Source organism: Eublepharis macularius, chromosome 14 (genome assembly GCF_028583425.1).
Source record: "Eublepharis macularius isolate TG4126 chromosome 14, MPM_Emac_v1.0, whole genome shotgun sequence".
Classification (NCBI taxonomy): domain Eukaryota; kingdom Metazoa; phylum Chordata; class Lepidosauria; order Squamata; family Eublepharidae; genus Eublepharis; species Eublepharis macularius.
In genome coordinates, this window is record NC_072803.1 from 39,946,418 (window position 1) to 39,967,260 (window position 20,843).

The window sequence follows — 20,843 nt, forward strand, 5'->3', positions numbered from 1 at the left end:
ATTAATTTGTTGTATTTTATTAATGTTGTGAGCCGCTCTGAGCCCATTCGTGGAGAGAGCGGGGTATAAATCAAATCAAATCAACTCAATAATAAATAAATCTTGAGCGCAAAGCCCCACAGGTGTGCGCTTTTGTTTCGCCCAGAGCCACGCTGAAACGACTGTGGCGCTAGGAATTGTCTCAGCGCCGCTCCGAGGCCAGCCTTTCCCGGGCACCGTGGGATGGTGCCTGGCTTCGTGGGGCTCGGGCCCAGCATCTGTGGGTAGCGCCGGGGTGATGAAGGCGACCCTTCGCCCAACGAGCCTCCCTAAGTCCACACTGAGCAAGGCGGGGTCAGACCCGGCGCCTCTCTCCCGGCAAGGCCGCTGTGGCCGGAGCAGCTGCACTTCGGGGCGGGCGCTCTGTCGGCTCCTCCCCGGGGGCTGGCCGGGCTGCCTTCGGGTTCCGGAGGCAAGGCGAGGGCGGATTTCCATGGACTCGGCAGCGGCGCGGCTGGAAGCGGAGCGGAAGAGTCCGGCTTGGGGGGACTGCCGGCCAGGAGGACGCCTGGATATGAGCCACGGTTTCGTCAGGCACATCAGGCGCAACCAGATCGCCAGGTACCGGCTGTTGCCCGGGAAGAGCCTGGGGGAGCGGCGAGCCAGTGCCCAGTCCAGACAGCTGGCTCTGGGGAACTCCCCTTTTTCCGGGCCGGCGGGGAGGTCCGAAGAACCCCAGGCGAGATAATACCTCGGTACAGATGCGACACAGGCATGATCTTATTTCCACTTTGGAAGCTCTTAAGTTCTGATCTTTACAACAACCCCATGAGGTAGATCCGTATTATTATTGCAAGCGGGAGGCCGAGGGAGAGACCCCCGGCAAGGTCAGCATAGAGGCGAGATTTGAAACGGGACTTCCTGTTTTCATCCACCATCTTTGTGATTCCCCCTCCCCCATTACAACAGGCTTTGCTGGTACTAGTTATTGTGATATTTTAGTATCTGCCTTGGTAACTCTTGCAACCCTGTAAGGTAGGTTAGTATTATTTTTATTTGTTTATATCATTTATAGCCTGCCTTTCTCTCTAACACTCAAGGCAGATTACACAGTGTGAGATTAGTACACTCAATATCAAAAACATTTCCATAAACAATGCTATATGGTAAATAGATACAAATTCACAAAGACATAGCATTAGCAGGAATCCAATACAACACAGTGGTGAAGTCTATGGTTCCTAACTCATTAGTGGATCATCTGAGATTCTCTCCCTACAATTCAGCCCTCCTATCTGAGTAAAAAGCCTTTTTGAATAATCTGGTTTTGCGTCAATTGCAGAAAGCCAGGAGAGTGGGGGCTCTCCTGACCTCCTCAGGCAACCAGGAGAATGGGGGCTCTCCTGACTTCCACAGGGTAGGGGCCATCACAGAGAAAGCCCCTTGAAGAATAAGATAGTAATTGTATAGTGCATTCCTAATACATGTTTGATTACATATAAGTTAAAATTAGCTAAATATACCATAAGTTACTAAGTTCTGTGGGACTTACTCCTAGGCAAGCATGCATAGAACTGCAGCCCTAATAATGTAACTTGATAGGAAAAGAGGATGAGCTGAGCAGTTAGTTGCTGATGTTCTACACCAGGTGCCCCCAACCTTTTTTGAGCCGGCAGCTGCCTTTGGCATTCTGACACAGGGTGGTGGGCTCAACCACTCAGTATCAAGGAGTGAGATTATACATAATTTTAATAGTAACTGTTCAACTTTTCAAACAAACAGTGTTTAACATGATGTCATTTACACACTGAACACATCAAACTCCCTCATCCAGAATCAGACCATTCGTCCATCAAGTTCAGTTATTGTCTCCTCAAACTGGTAGCAGCTCTTCAAGATCTCCAGTCAAGGCCTTTCACATCACCTGATTCTTTCATCTGGAGATGTTGAGATTGAACCTGGGACCTTCTGCATGCCAGGTCGATGCTCTACCACTGAGCAACACCCCTCCCATTTTAATTTTAACACATTGTTTAAAAATATTTTCCTGCATACACACAGCTTACCTTCAGTCATGCAGTGAAGATCCTTGTGTTGTGGTGGCTTGGTGGCTGCTGCGTGGCCAGCCTTACTGGGCAAAAGCCCCACCTGGCCATGCCCACATGCTAAAAACGCACCATGCTGGGGACTCCTACACATACACAGAGGGAGGAAAGCTTATAATAATTTGGCCTATATCAACAATATTACCTCACTTTTTGTTGTTAAAGCTGAAGAGAACATATTTATTTGTGTCATTTATAGTCCGCCTTTCTCACTGAGACTCAAGGTAGATTACATAGTGTGAGATTTGTAATAATCAGTATCAAGGACATTTCCAAACACTGTCAAGGGTATTTCCATAAACAATGTCATAGGATTTTACAAAGACATAGCATTAGCAAGGATCCAATATAGAGTTGAAGAATTGCTGAAACAACATAATCAGTTCTAGGACTGACATTGACATGAAGCACAGGTAGTATATAGGAGTACATATTCAAAGCAACAGATAATATGCAAGGTAACACAGTGGTGAAGTCTGTGGTCCCTAACTCATTAGCAAAGCATCTGAGACCCCCCTCCCTACAATACTTCCCTCCTATCTGAATAGAAAGCCTTTTTGAATAATTTGGTTTTGCATCGTTTGCAGAAAGCCAGGAGAGTGGGAGCTCTCCTGACCTACTCATGAAGGTGCAAGACTGAAAATTAGTACTATGTTAAACAGTTCAGGAAAAAATGCAGATTTAATCATTGCTTATCAATATTTGTCAATGTGCTACTCGTCTTGCAACTTCTTAAATCACTGATTCCAGTAACTATAAAGGGGTACTCATTCATGCAATAGCTTATTTTATCCTTCTCTGCAGGATCAGGACCAAAGGAAACAATTGTGGCCACGCTCATGCTAGAAATTTTGGATGAAACCATTTGTTTAGGAAAGAAAAGTATTGCATGCAATAGGTTAGGCTGCCAAAGACATTCCTTCATTATTAGAATAATTGAGAATTCACACAATTAATAGGGGGAAAGTCATAAAAAGGAGCACCTTCTAAGCTATGAGAGCCAGTTTGATGTAGTGGTTAAGAGTGGCAGGACTCTAATCCAGAGAACCGAGTTTGGTTCCCCACTCCTCCACTTGAAGCCAGCTGGGTGACTTTGGGGTCAGTCACAGCTCTCTCCAAGGTTTTTTAGCCCCACCCACTTCACAGGGTGATTGTTGTAGGGATAATAATAACATACTTTGTAAACCACTCTGAGTGGGTGTTAAGTTGTTCTGAAGGGCAATATATAAATCAAATGTTGTTATTACTGCTCAGTATCTCCAAAGTATCCTTCCTTTTTCTCTCCAGGGATGACTATGACAAGGAGATGAAGCAAGCCAAAGAAAAGGTGAAGAAAAGACACACACCAGCCCCAGCCCGACCCAGAAAACCAGATCAGCAGGTCTATCATCCACGTCAGAGAAGTGAGTTCAGTCAGCCATATGTCTTGTCCAGTGCATTGCGCTTTAGTTCCCAAGTGATAGTTTTCTTGGGAAAAGAATGATATTTAATTCCGGGGCTAGATTATGCTAAATACCTCAAAAACTGTACTCTATACTGCAGAATATTTGAATCCCAAAGCAGATTGTTGTGGCTAAGATGAAAATAGATGATGTATATGTTTTTGCCTTTGTTATTGGTTGACTTGCTTCATTTATAGTCCACCTTTCTTTGCTTATGACCTGTTAGTCTGTGAGCATGAAATAAAGAAAAGGAAAGTCCCACCTATCTTGTCAGATGGATTACAAAATTTTTAAAAATTCAAGAAAACTGGATTATACCAACTATGAAGCAAGGCGGTAAAAACAGTATGATACATACAATAAATAATGCAAGAAAATCTGCCTAAACCTGAAAAAAAACAGACACTCTTCCTAGCAATTTTTGTTCATTGCTTTCCAGGTAGAGCTGAAATCACATCTGGCTTGGAGTATGAGGGCTCAAGTGAGAGTAGTTCCAGTACTGAACTAGACCCTTATGGACCAGCACTCTTCTGCCTGGAATATGAGTCTGACAGTGGCAAGATCACCTCAGTTGTTGTACACCAGGTACAGGGCTTCCTGGTGTGCTGAACAAGCCAGAGAGTGGAACTCCTTCATGAGTGCCATGGGAAAGAAGCGTAACCTGTGCTAGGGCTCATAGATGTATCAATTATCAATATTAGGCTGCATCTTCCCTTCTTCCCTTGAAGCCTGGGTAGTGTGCATTGTAGCACAAGGCAGGGATCCTTCAAAGAGTATGTTCTGCCAGGAGCTGCAATGGATCAAATACTGGGCAGAGTGTGGAGAAGCACTTTGTCAGTTTGCATTTTCTAAAATCTTACACAGCATCGGTATGTATAGGAAACTGAAAAGGGGCTTCTTCAGGCTAGCCAGTTTCCTTTCTCTTGCCAATGCTCTCTTTGTAGACTGAGCATGGGTGTTAAAGTTACAATGTGGCATGGGCATTTGAAGAATAGAGTTGTCAATACCCAGTAGGTATCTGGGACTCTTGTGCAGCTACACTCCAAGTTGCCATAGCTTCTCTGGCTGGAGAAAGAATTGCATTTTCCTATTAATAAGATTTAGTGGCTTGAATGCTGGAAAAATGTGATATTGCAGAAGCAGAATGCTTGATTCAGGGAGGATGTCTGGCTCCTACAGAACATATAAGCAATAATTGTGCTGCTGGTCTAGAAAGGCCCGTAGGCTTTCATTTCCTTCAGTGGTAGAATGGGACAGGGAAAGTACCAACTCAGTTTCTTCCTCTACTATCTACCTCTGAACCTCTTTTTTCCTTTTTAAGAAAGGGTTACCCAGGCGAATCACTCATCAAAGCCATGTGCTTCAAAGACTGTCTGATTGGGAAATGAAAAAGGGTGTGTGCATAGAGAGTCTTTGAGTTTGTTTTTAATTTCCTGGATGTTGTTAATTTGATGTGTATGGCATTGTGTCTGTTCTGTACTCATCCTTTCTCAGTGGGCCCTGTAATTCTTCCTACAGGACAACGATGCTGATGAGGTGGTAGAGAAAATCAGTGCCCAGAACCAACTGGAACCAGCTCTGCGTGATGCCCTGAAGAAGCGGGTGCAGGAGGAGCTGGAGAAGCGACGGGTGAAGCGCTGAGACACATTGGAGATATGTTGTTTGTTTGGCTGGAAAATACTTTCTGCAAAAGGGGCAGTGAACTTGTTCCACAGTGTTTGGCTTGGAGGCTTCAAGAGGGTCAGGGAGTTAGCTGAATCTTATTACAGGTACCTGCTTCCTAGTAATGTACTGCAACATTGTTGTCAGTGCCTAAAAAGGAGTCATTGGGAGAAGCTAGGGCAGCAGCAAGAGAATGTCAGCCAGAAATGGCGCAGGGACTTTTTGAAAGCTATTTAGGATCAGGAAGACATAACCTAGTTGAAACCTAATCAGATGGTCTCTTGCAGCCCCGAGGAATGGTCTCATAACTAAACCCCTCTGTCATGCTAGCCCAGCTTTATCCCCTTTTGTGAGATGCCACTGTTGGCTGTTGAATCTCTAGATTAGGTGAATTCACACCAAGACAGATGTTTCACATTATTGTTTTACATTTTCCTCAGCCCATTGGGTGGCACTTGAGCTGAGCATTCAGTTTGCCTTGTCCGTGACCTGCAGGCAACTTGACAAACAATTCCCCAGGATGGTTGTGCTATGAGCCTGGAGCACATTGACTGGTGTGAGCAAGGGAAGTTACAAAGCAACAGAAAAGCAGTTGCTGAACTCTGCAGAAGTTATTGAGCTTCCATGGGGCTGTTGGTGGCAGTGAGCCTTGTAATATACATCTGGTCCACACTCAGATTTGACCCATACATATATCTTTCTACAATATCCTGTTTCAAAATACACAGGTTCCAGATCAACATCTCATTAAGACTGTGTAGCATTTTCTTGGCATTGATAGGATGTATCAATTGGCTGAGTTACATCTGGCTTTCAGTTGAGTTCTCTAGGCTAAAAATGAATTTGCATTGCTCTGCACTAATAAATATTTTCAAAAACATCCCACATGATTGTAAATAAATGCATTAATCTCGTACTGTTGTTCTTACACTTTGCTGCAGCTAAGAGCCGTGACTGGGATATGAGTATGTTCTAAGTGTTTTCCACACCAAAGGAAGGTATAAATCTGTTTGTTTCCTGTATCCCTGTATTCCACATATAGAGTATCCAGTTTTAACACTTTATCATCATCATCATCATCATCATTATTATTAAAAACCCAATAATAAGGGCAGAGAAATAGAAGGAAAAAAGTAAAGAAAAAAGAATACAAAGAGTTTGTAACAAAGATCTGATTTGCGACTAGTCTGGGATGCAATTCAGGTACTCAGAATCTAACAGGTGAATCCTCAAGAGGTTGGTCCAGCCATTTTAGCTGACAACTTGCTCAGGGTGTTTCAGTTTCCAAATGTACTGAAGTCAAGTACGATGGGTGTGTAACAACCTAACCAAGTCCAGTCACACAGAGAATCACATCTAAAAGATTTATGACCAGGATTTCAAGCCCCTTTCTACTGCTGATCCTTTCCCCTCTTCTCTAATTTTCATTATTCAATCATATTTGTCACATCAAAATGTGATCCTCGTTGATAAAAGAATGGATTGGAAACAGCATCTGAGTAATGCTAGGGCATTTGATTTTGGAAATTTGTATCTGTTCATTTAACTTGTTTTTTGTACAAAGTTGCTAACTTGTGTCTCAACATTATCTTGTCTGAAGCAAGGCAGCATAAACCAGCATAATAATCACTGATCACAAACTTGCTCTTAGATGCCTGTGTTAATGAAACACTCATGAAGCAATAGACTTTTGATTACCTGCCAGAGGCTAATGACAAATCAGAGAGGCATCCTGTTATTTCATGACCTGCCCAAAGGCATCTGTCTGGCCATCCCTTGGAGCAGAATCTTACATGGCAGTTCTTCATACAGCATCAGAGTATTTGTGTAGATTCCACAAAATTCAATGTTTTCAGCAGACCTTCAGTAGGAACCACCTCCACAACTAAACATTTCCCCATGCATAGTTGAATGCAAGACTCCAAATGTGGTCTTCTGAAAGCTGAAAACAGACACCATTGGCTTCCTGCATTAACAGATCTAACTTCTGTTTTTATTTTATGGTGCAAGTGTGTTGCAGTGTTTAGTAACTAGTGAATGAGATTTAAGTTTTCTATAATGCAATAAAATGTATGATGAGGGAAATCAGAGGGTTCCGGCTTCTCTCATGGGGTGCAGATGAAAGTGTAATCAAGCAGGATATACAATAACCAATCAAGGAAGAACAGTCTGAAGCATAAGAAAATTAACATCAGTAAAAGAGTATAGTATAATGGGAAAAATTAACCAATTTGGGTCCCGTTGAGCTATTAGAAATGATAGTAAGGAAATCCAAATCTTTGTTTAAGGTAGGATGATAAATCGTGTTTAATTTCTTGATGAATTTTAATTCAGCACTTTTGTGTATTCTCTGATGTTTTTTTCATTTTGGAAGAATGGTAACTCAAATCTGCAACAGTATGTCCAAGAAGGTTAAAATGTTCTCCTACCGGTTTCTGAAATTCTCAAATTAGTGTTAATTGATTTTCTCATGTAGGGATCAACCCATTTGCTCAATGTAAACATTAGAATGGCATGGGTGGCACTAGATGGCATATATTAAATTATGTGCAAGTGGATGAGTTCAACATGGTGTAAGTAATATTATTGGGGCCAATAATTGCATTGCCTGAGTTTATATGGGGACATGTTGGCTTGTTCCATGGTTTGGTTCCTGGGTTTGTTCTTCTGTTGGATGATCCATTGTTATTGGTGAGAAGCTGTTTTAAGCTGTCTGTAAGCAAGGAAAGACCTGCTACCCCATGCCTGTGAAAGAGAATTACCCTTATCCAGGGGAAGCTGTGGGTTCCTACTCTGCCATGGAAGCTTGCTGGGTGACACTGGGCCAGTCACACACTCTCAGCCTAATCTACTTACAGGGTTGCTACGAGGATAAAAGGGAGGAAGGGAGAATGTTGTAAGCTACTTGCATCCTCATGGGGGAGACGAATTAAGTAGTGAGTATTAGATGATAACCGGGGCGGGGGGTGGGGTTAGCCTTCTTGGGTCTGTCTTATAGCATGCCAGTTCTGGGTATCATTCTGGCTTTGTTGATTGGCTCCCTTACTTTACTAAGAGGGTTTTATAATCCTACAAATGTGTTTTGAAATCCTCCGATAGTCCCTGTCTGAGGAAACAGAGCAAACCTGATTGAAACAGAGTGTTTTACTATTGACAATGGACTCCTGCCCCTCTGGAATCATGAAGTGGGTTATGTGAGCAACGTTAGCTTCTTCCCCCGAAAGAACTGGCCCAAGGATGATGGCCTCTTGAGCAGCTGTGTATTGGCATGTTCACAAAACTGCAGATGAGCAAGGCACAGTCCAGCTTTCCCATCCTTCAGCTCACCTTGCAGGTCCAGTGGCTGCCAGCTGTTGTCTACCACAGCCATGCAGCCTTTTCCCCGCCTTGACAGTGCCATCCTAAACACCAATGGACTTAGATGATGACCATTCTGTTACCCTATTCTGTTATTAAGACCAACCAATTATTTTTGTTAATAAAAGGAATTACGTGGCTTTGGGATTTTACAATGAATGGGGCAGTCTAATTTTTGGGTCTGTTTTGAAATCCTGTACCATCTAAACTACAATCCTATGCAGAGTTGCTCCAGTCTAAGCGCATTCATTTCAATGGGCTTAGACTGGAGTGATTCTGCATAGGATTGCGGGGTCAGTTTATTGATTCCAATGGGATTGCACTGCCAAGTGTCTCCGCTTGCCCCAATATGAGGTAACGAACGGGGAGGCTGAGCGGCACACCCCGAGGCTTACGCTCCGAGTAGGATCTGCCTCACACGTCCTGCCCAGAAGCAGGCGGTCGGCTGTCATCAGCGGCGTCGCGTCCCGGGTGCATTCCTTGGCCGCGCAAAACTACATTTCCCAAGAACCTCCGCTGCCTTCGCTCGCAGCCCCCTCCCCGGCTGTGGTCACTGGGGTGGGCGGCTGGGGAAGGGGGGTCGGAGGGCCGGCCTGGCCTGGCCCTGCCCGCCTCTGACGGTCTGCCTGGGCAAGAAGGCGGCGCGCCTCGTCAAGCTGCGGCGGGACCGGGTAAGGGAGAACCGCGGAGGGTCCGGCCGGCTCCTCCGAAGCCCCTCGACAGGGCGGCCAAGCCGAGAGCCCTCGGCGCTCTGGCCGCCTGACCTCCCGCTTCGAAGCGGTGCTGAGGCGCCCGCGCTCGACAGCCTTCCGTGCACCAAGCGGCTTCGGTGCCCTGCTCGCCGGCGGCGGGTTTGGATTTGCCCGGGGAAGGGGGGAGCCTCCAGGCCGCTTCCTCTCGCTTGTTTCGGCCTGCTGCTTCTGAGAGGGACCAGCTTGGCCGCGAGGGGGGAATCCCGGGATGCCGGACCGTCCTGGGCGCCTGGAGTCCGGCCAGGCGTGTGATTTGCGTGGGGTGACAGGGTTGCCAACCTCCAGGTGGGGCCTGGAGACCTCCCGGAATTACAACTGTTCTCCAGGCCACAGGTATCAGTTCTCCTGGAGAAAACGGCAGTGCCGGGTGGTAGACTGTATGCATTATTCCTCACTGGTGTTCCTCCCTTCCCCAGAGCCTGCCCTCTCCAGTCTCTACCCCCACATCTCCAGGAATTTTCCAAACCAGAGTTGGCAATGAGGAGGATTTGGCAGGCATCTTCGTCTGGCGGTTCTTGGCACGCCGGGGCTGTAGGAATCTTGCCAAATATGCGGGGAAAGTATCGGCTAAGAAGTCCGCTGAGATCCCAGCAGCTGAGGAATGGGGAGGACTCTGAAAACATTTCCCTTCAACCCAGACTGGATGCTTGCGAATGGACAGGGGGGTTAGGTCCTCGTGGCCCAGCCTATTTTCCACCCATGGCTACCTTTCCCCTGGCTCTGCAACTGGTGTCCAGGGCAGGTGGTATCTCTCCTTGGAGATGTTCCTCCATCAAGTGGGCAGCAAACACTTCAGAACAAAGCTGGGGAGGGCAGCGGGAAGGGACATATTAATAACATGTGCAATGGAACCAACATGTCCTGTGGATAAATGGAGGGAAGATCATGGCAACACGGGCAGCATTGAAACACATGTTAGCGTAAAGATATTTTTAGATGGATTGTAGTAGAGACAGAGATACGTAACGTTTATTTGTTCCACATTTCAATCTTATGTGGCAACATTTTTGGCTGGCAAGGGTCAGAGCGGCAAAATTGTGCAGCGGCAGCAAAATATTAAGGACCCATCAGAACAGGATCTGGAAGTAAAACAGAGAAGCAAATAATGGACCAATGAAAGGCTCCGGGAAAATTGTTCTTGGAAGGAAACATCACAGCAGAAATAGAAACAAATGGGGTGGTGACACTGCAGTGCAAAGGAGGATGGCAAGGAAAACAACAGGCTTCATTCAGCCCTATTTTTCACATGACAATAGGTATTTAGTATTTTCCAGTGGTGACTCTGTAGATAGGAGAAAAATAAAGTTCTAATTTATATAAAGAAGTTGTTTTAACAATAACTTTTTATTTAAAAGACACATTCTTCACTTCTAAGAGAATGCATATGTGCCATGTCAGAAACAGAAAATCGAAGACATAGCTTAGTCAAAGAAGGGTTAAAAGCTAAGAGGCCTTGGTTGAAATGTCCAGTCCAAAGGCTGATCTGCAGTGATTTCTAAGAGAGATAACCGGCAATCTCAAACATGGCAATAGTGAGACTATTGGCCAAAGATGTTGAGTTTGACTGGATACAAATTTATGGAACAGTTTCAGACAACTAAAGGGGCTACAAACAAAAACTCATGAGCTGAAGTGTTGCAATGAGAAAACAACCTGTGAATGTCTCTAGGTACCAGTTCTTCTGGATCAGGTGCAGAATTGTGACAGACATGCTTGCTTTTCTTGTTAAACCTGAATCTGTAGGGTGTGCTTCTGAAGCTGGGACAACTGCCCAACTGGTCTGTGCTCAAATAGTAGGGGAGTGGTTTGCTTTAAGTATTGAAATTGATTTGCTGTTGTTTTATGAGGTTCTTGGAATCATATGATGTTCTTGAGAACCTGGGATGGCTTAGAGCTATACTTTTCTAGTAATGACATTTATTCTCCCTAAATGTAATTTGATTTAATTGAGTCTGAATGGTTTTTTTACTTGGTTAAACATTCAGAATCTATATTCCAGTTCTCAAGAACTTCAGATGCCTTCTGTGTCTATGTGGAAAGCAAGACACCGTAACCCAGGTCACATGATGGTTGACAGCAATCTTTTATTATCACTAGAAAGAAGCCTAGAGACCATCCAACTCTCCTTGCCTATACAGGAGATGCTTCCAAGTTGGAGCAGTAGTGGTGCTTATCCTACTGTTGGGTTTGTTCTATGAATAGTCCTGAGTGACTGGCACAGAACAAACTGACTTGGTGGCATTTTTAGGAAGTCTGAAATTAACATCTTTTGAAGGAGGGTTCTGTGAGGACCCAGGATCTCATGAGGCAAAAGTCTGGAAATCCAAGCTACCTTGGTTTAGCAAGAGTCTTTTAGCTGAAGTGTTGGGAAACAGGGTCCACCAGTCTTGACAAAGATGCAGTTGGGTAGCTGAAGAATGGGGAGGCCAGATCTGTAATAGATTAGGGAGTAAGTTGATGCTATAAGAATGTCACAGCTGTCCATTTAATGGGAAGAGTAGGAAGTGCTTGTGTACTGCCCTGTGAAAAACACTATATTGTGATGGTACCTGAGCCAGGATTGATGCATGATGGTGTCAAGAATGATCAAATGAGGGACTGTATGTGTTAATGCTGCTGATTTGGGATAGAGGCAGAACAGGGACCCACTGTGGCTGGCTTATAAGGACACTTCTTTTTCAGACTTTGGCTTGCTTGTGTGTTTGGGTGGGACAGCAGAACCTGCTTCTACTGAAGCAAAGCTTGAGAGAGGCTAAGGAACTCTGGTGCCACAATACCTTTACTTATCCAGCTAAACAGACGTTGTCTTTGGGGCAAATCTTGTTTCAGCTCAGCTTCAACTACTCCCTCTCTGTTTCTGCTTCTTTTCCAGGTGCTTTCTGATGGTTCCACTTGGAGGCTTTTGCTGGTAGCTGGTGCCCACCCACCCCTTCCCCTTTCCTTTCCTCTCCCTTTCCCTCCCCCCTCATCTGAATTTCCCCCCTCCCCCACACACCTGTTGTGTACCTGCACACACTAATGACAGCGTGGATCGTCCTCCCCATTAGCCTCTCTGCCTTCTCAATCACAGGAATATGGATTGTGTAAGAGTCGCTGTTGTCTTTGCCTTGATTTTTGTATGGGTAGAAGGGGAAAGAATGTATCTTCTGCCTCTGGGCTCTGACCTCTTGCTAGAAGAACCTGTCTTGGGAGTTGTGCTAGACAACTGGCTTCCCCAAGGATACTGTTAAACAAGTCCGTTGTCAGCTACCACTGCTCTGCCTTTTAAGGGTGTAAACATCTTCAAACTATAAAGCACTTTTAACAACTTCCTGCTAGAAATCTGAAATTGAGAGATTTAAAACCCTTCTCTCCCCCCCACCCCACCCCGTTTCAGATTGTTTTCATTCTTTTGAGGGCTTGCTTATCTCAATATAGTCTCAAAACATCTGGGCATATCCCTGATAGGATATACATATGTTTTAGAGTTATTTAAAGTGCACTTGCCCAGTACTGATTGCCATGAGGCAGCATGTCAGTGATTTGTAGAACTCGCCCACCTTGGTGTATGCAACTCTTCAACATATTTAATAATATTGTTTCCAACAGAAGATAGGGATGCTGTGCTTCCTATTGCTGTCTGGCACTATGGTGGGTATGTTTCCTTGGGAGAAATGTCCATGGCTTTTTGAACAGCAAAGGTACATCCTCCCACAATGTCATAGGGACAAGCACATTTCACAATGAAAGAGGGATTCCTCATTGTGGCTGCTTGACAATAGCAAATTGTCTTCATCTCCACAAAGAACTAAAAAAACTAGGTGTGTCCTTAACTTACCCTGCAGTTCCTTTCTACAGCCACAGAGAGGAACTCTGTGTATGTGTGTGACAAAGAGAACCATTAGAAATAGCACTGAGATTCAGCTCACCAAGATCACTTCAAGTTAGTTTCAGGAGTCTGCTCCATTCCAAGGGAACAATGCCATCTGAAAAAGCAAGTTTAATTCTCCTGGAGCACTGGTGTGCTTGCCTTTGACAATTGCATCAGGCAGCGAAGACTACACTGCTGCTGGAAAGTGTAAGTCACCTTGCTGGATCCCTTGTGAAGTGCTAGTGTTGCACAAGCAGAAATACTCTGATCAAACCAGCAGATTCAAGTGGTACTGTGGCAACAGGACCCCTGATCCAAATGAATGGCATTTTGGGTTCAGTGATGAAATAATCTGCCCCATCTCTAACCTAGAAGGCGGCAAGCTTGAGAGTACGAGCCTGATTCTGTCCTGGCATTTAGAGCAAGATTGTCTTGTCTTGTAGCAGATTATTTCCCAGAACAAAGGGCAAACCATAGGCCCCTGTGCCTGTGACCATGGCCCCTTCCTTCTGGTCTGAGTTAGTCTAGTCTTGATGACTTTTCATGTTGGCAAGACCGCTCTCCAGAAGGAAGTGGGTTTCCTTCCACTGACATATTTATGTGTAAAGGCCTGTAAGTAGGGGCAGGAATTGGCAACAAATATGCAAGCAGGAGAATAGAATGACTTGTCAGTCTAAAACTGGAGATAGCTGTCGAAACTGAATTCAAGGAGGCAGCAAAGGTCAAATGGGATATCCTTATCTTGCCTCCGAAAGGCGCATTTGGACCAATTTTCTGGTAAGGAAAACAAAGTGGTTTGAGAATGCAGCTTCTAAGTGCTTTCAATCACTGGACATTTTCCTTAACATTTGTCTTGGTGAAATCTTCCAGATGTAGGTGTATACATTTTACTGCACTTGACCCCTTACTGGGAGCAAGTTAATGACCCTGGAACCCTTAATGTGTAGAATGATGACTGCTTTTCAATTCCAGCTTCTATGAACAAATCAGCAATTGTGTCCTCAGGACCATTGGCTCTGTAAGTGAGGCCCGGGAAGATGGAAACCAAGGCCATCCATTCCAAGTTAGGACTAGAATGGATTCCAGGGGAAAGGGTAATAAGACCCTACAGCAAAATAAAAAGCAACACTTGCTCTTCCCTGTCACTTTCTAGTTGGTGCTAGGCTTATCTTCCCCTCAACTGCTGATTCACACTGATATTTTATTTGGGGGGAACAGATGCATCATTTAACTGTTCCTATTACCATTTTTAAAGAATCCACCAAGTGTCCACTGGTGGTCCAGGGAGAAGACACTTGTTTTTGTCTCTAGTAACAGCTGGACTGCCAGAATAGTTCACGGTTGATTTTGGCCCTTTAAGATGCCTTTGGGAAGCCTGCCCATAAATTTGAATTCCCCTCTTCATCATGCAAAAGGCTGCACATAGGCATCCTAGAAAATCTTATTCCCTGACCACATCAGTGGAACTCATTTGAGAGATATTCTTAATGTATCCTAGCCCATATTAGTCTTTTCAACACACACTGGTTTTAATTAATAGGGTGCATTTAACGTTGGGAAGTTAGTTTGGAAAGATGGGGGGGGGAATAGTATTCTTTTTACCCTCACCCACTATACTGATATTTTAATGCATGCTTGTTGTGTTCTAGTTTAAGTGCCGGTAATTCTTGCTCTTTTTGTTCTTCATAGGTATGCCATGGCAGTGATGAATCACCACGTGTGCCCTGTTGAGAACTGGTGAGTCTTTTCATCAAGATGAAGAACCCTTTGAAAGACCCTGTTCCAGAGATCCCTACATCACTGGTTGGTTTATTCCAACTTTTGCAGGTCCTACAATGAGTCCTGCTCTTCTGAACCTGCCAAGCATGGCTACCCCAAAAGCTGCTGCACCTTGGATGATATCCCTTTAATCAGGTGAGGGAGGAAGGAGGCTTGGGATCTTCAGAATCAGGAGAACAACTGTCTCTGCATCCTTGGGGACAAGCTAGTTCTGGCCTGCAGAATAATTTGGGCCCAGCAGGGGCAGAAACAGTAGCTTTACCAGGTGTGATATCTTGTTCAAAAGTCATAAACTGGGTTTGAGGGGTGAATGCATTCTTGTTTGTTCCTCTTGTCATTGCTAACCATTTGTTTTCCTTTATCCTGCAGCAAATGTGGCACTTACCCTCCTGAAAGTTGCCTCTTCAGCCTTATCGGAAATGTTGGGGCTTTCATGGGTAAGTGGTTCCCCTTTTGACAACCTTTGACAACTGAGCTGGGAAGCTGAAAAGCTGGTCTGTGGCACTAGCCCTAAGGGTAGGCAGCCATGGGCCCTTGCAGCTTATTGACAGTGTGTCCCCTCCCCTCTTCATTCATGAAGTATTTACTGCCTGGGAGAGGTTCCCAGCTGAGCAAAATTTTCCAGAGTGGGTGCCAGATCTTCAAGGAGAGTACGGGAAGTTTTATCGCAGTGTGGGGGTTGCAGAGGAAACTGTATCTGCTTGGCAATTGATGCTATACTGGCCTGTGGGACTTGAGGAAGAACCCTGCCTGATTGCTCAAGAGCCAGAGGTGACCTGGGAGGGGCATCCTGAAGGTTGACAAAGGACTTCCTGGAAATATTAATGTCAGCCTCAAGTCCTATTGCACATACGTGCTGAAGAGCTTGCAGCCTAGGCTTTTTGTTTTCAAAAACAGAAGTGGCAGCCATTAGTAATACAAGAGGCACATTAATATTATTTGTAGAAAAGAGCAAGAATCCAGTAGCACCTATCTGACTAACAAAATTTGTGGCAGGGTATGAGCTTTCGTGAGCCACAGCTCACTTCTTCAGATATACAGGATTTTAAGCCACAATTTTATTTCTGAATGTTGTTATCTGTATCTATTAGTGAGACAAAATCCATACACTGCTTTTGTGTCACAGTACATTATTTAAAAACACCAGCAAAAATACTGAAGTTGAACCCATTGGGGGAGGGGGAGAAGGTTATAAAATACTGCTATGCTTTTTTTCTTCAGTTCTAAGGTGCACTATTGCTTATCATAATGAAATCACTTTAGTTGGCAACCAGCTTCGTACAGTTTCTGTTGCCGTGGTGAAGTATTGCTTATTTCAATGAAATGATACAATTTGTTTTTTAATGTACACATTGTTACTTCTGAATGGTTTTCCTGCATATGTCTTCTAAAACAGGGGTAAAAAATGTATTCAAAGAAAATGAAACAATCATGTTTGTCACAGCTTCTTCAACAAGATCCATACATAATATTAGAAGTTCTTGAGATCCAGGGATGGATCTGAAAGATCTGAATCCAACCTCTGCATGGGGAAGGGGCATTTATTGTGCAGCCTTGCAAAAGTAAGTTTCATCCTTAGTTTTCCATCAGAAACTCTAACCATTATACAACACTGGCATTTGTGGGGCGGCTGCTGTTGAACAGCAGCAAGCAGCCAGGCCTAGGTGAGTCATGAAAGTCAGGTGATAGCCAGTCACCTGATGGTTGCCGTTGGACTTGTCCCCAATGACTCTCCTTTCAAAGGCTGAAACAGCACTGGAAAGGGCCCTGCCACCTTCCCTTGGTGGCAAGGCCTTTATCTAAAGAAGTGAGCTGTGACTCACAAAAGCTCATACCCTACCACAAATTTTGTTAGTCTTATAGGTGCTACTAGACTCTTGCTCTTCTCTACCGCTACAGACTACTGCTACCCATCTTGATTTATTAATATTATTTTAATACTTTAAAAATGCTTCCCCCACTGTTGTTTGCTCATCCAATTAGAACAGTTTAAAATTCATACAATTTCAAAATAAACTATTTATTTATTTAGAAAAATTTCTCAGCCTCTTCTCCAGAACTGCACAAGGCATCTTATGACTCAAACAATAAACTAATACTATCAAGTATATAAAAACAAGCCAAATTGTTAAAAACAATAACATATACCTTGTATTAGTTGACAGCTCTAAGACAGACCACAGAATCATTACTTTTTTTAAAAAAAAATGCAGAAATGTTCTTGGTCTGTGACAAGCTTGTAACCCAGGCTCTGTGTACTCCAAGCTAAACTAAAGGCCTAAATTAAAATAATAAAATGCTCTCTGATTAATTGGGGTACACAATTGCAAAGCAAGAAAAAAAGAGAGAGGACTAGGCATCAGAATTGCAAAATGCAGATTAAACTGCAAGATGGCACTGTGAGAATTTGTATATATGATCTAAAATGAGAAAATACAGAAAATTCTATAATTCTTGATACTTTGCATCATTTCTTTTGGTCTTGCAAGTAATAGAAGAGATAAAGACACCGATATCTTAAAATCACTGGTAAGCCTATTCAGCTACCTCTTTGGCTTCTGAGATTCCACCAGTCATAGGCCATGCATTTTCCAGGATATCTTTACTATTGTAAGGGCTAGAGACTTGCTTTCCAGACTTTTCTGCGCTCTCGTGGAGCCACAGCACTGCTTACGTGAAAAGACAACTACTCTGAAGGACCAGCCTCCTGTGCTGCTCTGCTTTCTTTCACACGGACTTTGGTACCTACTTCCCAAGAATCCAAACTGCATCTTTTGCTTCCCCCAACAGTGGTGGTGATCTGTTTCCTGCGCTATGGGCAGCTGATAGAGCAGAGCCACAGCTCCTGGGTGAACACCACAGCGCTGATCATAGGCTGTACCAACGCCGCAGGCTTAGTCATAGTTGGCAATTTCCAGGTTGGTGAACAGAGTTTGATGGATGGTGCTCCAGGCAGCAAAACATTTAGGAAAGCTATTCTATCATTTTGAGAAGTCCCTTCTCATTTTGAGTGACCCTTACTTTGGGGAAAGTAGGATTTTGTCCCATGCCAGAACAGACGGCATTACACAGGAGAAGTTCCTGAAACAGTTGGTATATCTAGTGTGAGAAGGTGGAGAAGGGCTGCTGTTGCACTCTTCCTTGGGGGGGGGGGGGTTGTTACCTTAGGAAGGGTGATTTCATCGTGGAGCAAGGTGAGGTAGTCAGTTTGGGGTGCTGTTAAAGGAGGTGGTGGGTGGCAGAGCAGGTTTTCTCTTCCACTGCTATTGTTCATACTGTGCAAGAAGAAATGCAAAATCGATTGTATACATCAGATCTCAAAATGGGGGATGAAATGGTGGATTTTTCTCCCTAATGAGTCTTTCTGGCCTGGAAAAGATATCAGCCATGCCTTTCTCACCAATGGGGACCTAAGGTGGCTTACATAATTTTCCTCTCCTCCATTTTATCCTCACAACATCCCTGTGAGGGAGATCAGGCTGAGTGTGTGTGAGACTGGCCCAAGGTCACCCAGTGAGCTTCCATGCCAGAGTGAGGATTCAAACCTGGGTCTCCCAGATCCTAGTCCAACACTCTTAACTACACACACTGGCTCTTTTTTTATGGGAAAGGTTGTAGTCAAGTACAGAACAAAGTGCCTTCACTGCCTATGTTTGGGCTTTACCTGCACTATAGGTGGAGTATGCCAAATATCTTCACTACATCGGAGCCTGTGTAGCTTTCCCTGCTGGCCTGCTCTTTGTCTGCCTCCAGTGCGTCCTCTCCTACCACGTTGCAGTCTCTGTCCTGGACTTCTGGATGGCGCATCTCCGCGTCTTCCTTACTACTGTGGCCTTAATTTCCCTTGTCCTCTGTATCCTTTTCTGGCAACAAGTGGCCAGGTCACTTTGATGGGGGGGGGGGAGAGGTGTCTCTGTGGAGGACTCCCATTGGTGAAGATTTCTTTTCCTTTGGGTGAGCTTGAAGTGCCACTGTGGTAAAAAAAAAATCACCCCATGTTTTTGGAGCTTGGAGGAAGCAGGCTGTGTGGCACCATGTGAAGTTGCTTTCTTCTGAGTTAGATGATAGATCTATCAAGACAGCAGCTCTCAGGTGTTGGGTCTTTCACATCACCCGCCGCTTCCTAGTCAATTTTACGGGGAGATGCTTCTGATTACTGCTGCGCTGCCTCCCTATCCTTTGCGTTTGTTTGTGATCAGCAAAGAAATACTTGTAGCCAGGTGTGTTGGTTCACTGCTTTAGACAAGGGGCTTGGGATCCTGGTCTGTTTGTGGACAAAAGATAGGCTGGGAGACACTCCAGCAGCCACCTAACCAGACAAGCACAAGCAGGCTTTGTATGCTGCTACTGCTCGTTGCAGTCCTAGCAGTCAAGGACCGTATTCCCTGAAACTTCAGACCAAGGTTTAGCAGGACCTCATTTCTCCAAACTGACCATGGCATGCTCCTGCTTCCAATGTACAACGTAACTCCCCTGCTCTTTCTCCATTTAAAACTCCAAAGCTCTCCTTCATTTCCTTTAACCCCAACTCTGTCAGCTGGCATCTTCTTCGTCCAGGAGAGCTTCCTCCTGCAGCATATGACTGCCATCTGTGAATGGATCTTTGTCATCGATATCCTGGTCTTCTATGGCACTTTCACCTACGAGTTTGGTGCAGTCTCTAATGACACCTTGGTGGCTGCCCTGCAGCATTCAAACAACAGGGGGTGCAAGTCTCCAGGGAGCAGCAGCACCTCCACACACCTTAACTGTAACCCTGATAGCATTGCCATGATATGAGGGAGGAGTGAGGGGGAGGCCTGCTGCGAAATCCCATTCTGCAGCTGCAGTGAGCTACCTCCCCCCCCCCTCAATGGGAGAAGAGGAGCATCTTCCTCCTCCTAGTGTTTTTGGTACCAAAGGGGTTTCTTTTAATTAGAGAGTTATTGCTGCCAACAGTTCCCCCACCCCTCCCTCCGAGTGCCATGGTCCAGCTGGGAGCCAGAGCCTGTTTGGGGCTAGGTGCTGGAAGGGAGATATTCTGCAAAGCAGCAGAGCTCTCAAAGAGGCCCCAGCTAGAGCTTGGATGATGGCAACCTTCCCTGCCCATCTTTGCTGGACAGCAGGCTTGCCATGGTACCTTAGGGAACCACCTTAGGCAAGTCTGCTAAGACGACCCATTTTACTCATTGGGGCTTACTCCCAGGGAAGTGTTCTTAAGATTGCAGCCTTCGCCTCTTACTGCCCCTTGGGGCTAGCAATCCAGTGCCAAAGGGAACAGCTGCTGTTTCCAGCTTCATTATACACAGTGCCTGATTCCAGTTTCCCAGAGAGCAGGGGGCGGTGTTTGGCTACCTTGGCTTGGGGATTACTATTTGGGTGCCTGTAATGATGGCTGCTCATGAGAATATGATTGCATTTCACTGCCACTCCCCACCTACCTACCTTTCAGTCTCAGTACATGGACATAACTGAGCTACTACAGGAATGTGGGAGGTGCAGATAGTTCTAATGACGAAGGCTGCTTATTCCGTATCGGTGGGTTCCTCCTCCCTTAGCATAGGAATTATGTATATTACCAACACACAAACCACGATGCCTCGCACTGCACCTGAAATAACGACAAGCAAAGAAGTAGGGCCTTGCCAGCAGAGGAAGGACGGCTCTCCCTCTTGCATATACTGTGTTTCCTGGTCTCTCCCATAGTGGCCACCAACTGGGATGGGCTACAAGAATACTTCTGGTGCTCAGCCGCACATGTCTGAGCTGGTTTGTTTGGGTGAAATGTTTGGATATTTTTTAGAACTTTTTTATATATCTCTATAAAATGCACATAAAGAGAATTTGTATCAGAGCAGCTTTGTTCTATCTTTGGGGGGGGGAATCAGAAGGGGCACTCTCCTGCAGCACACCCATTTCACTTTCTGGGGCTGTTCTG

At 45.0% G+C, this 20,843-nt stretch overlaps 2 protein-coding genes across 2 annotated transcripts; both read left to right on the top strand.

The window, feature by feature from the left end:
- Nucleotides 1–277: 277 nt before the first annotated feature.
- Nucleotides 278–6,068, top strand: C14H2orf68 (chromosome 14 C2orf68 homolog). Its single transcript, XM_054997251.1, has 4 exons — nucleotides 278–600; nucleotides 3,372–3,487; nucleotides 3,966–4,111; nucleotides 5,045–6,068. Exons 1-4 carry the CDS (start codon nucleotides 278–280, stop codon nucleotides 5,165–5,167), a joined length of 708 nt encoding a protein of 235 aa, XP_054853226.1. The 3' UTR covers nucleotides 5,168–6,068.
- Nucleotides 6,069–8,994: 2,926 nt separating this feature from the next.
- Nucleotides 8,995–20,759, top strand: TMEM150A (transmembrane protein 150A). The gene is made up of 8 exons (XM_054998368.1): nucleotides 8,995–9,216; nucleotides 12,170–12,380; nucleotides 14,837–14,884; nucleotides 14,975–15,061; nucleotides 15,296–15,363; nucleotides 17,717–17,844; nucleotides 18,602–18,779; nucleotides 19,464–20,759. Exons 2-8 carry the CDS (start codon nucleotides 12,316–12,318, stop codon nucleotides 19,703–19,705), a joined length of 816 nt encoding a protein of 271 aa, XP_054854343.1. The 5' UTR covers nucleotides 8,995–9,216; nucleotides 12,170–12,315; the 3' UTR covers nucleotides 19,706–20,759.
- The last annotated feature ends 84 nt before the right edge of the window (nucleotides 20,760–20,843 follow it).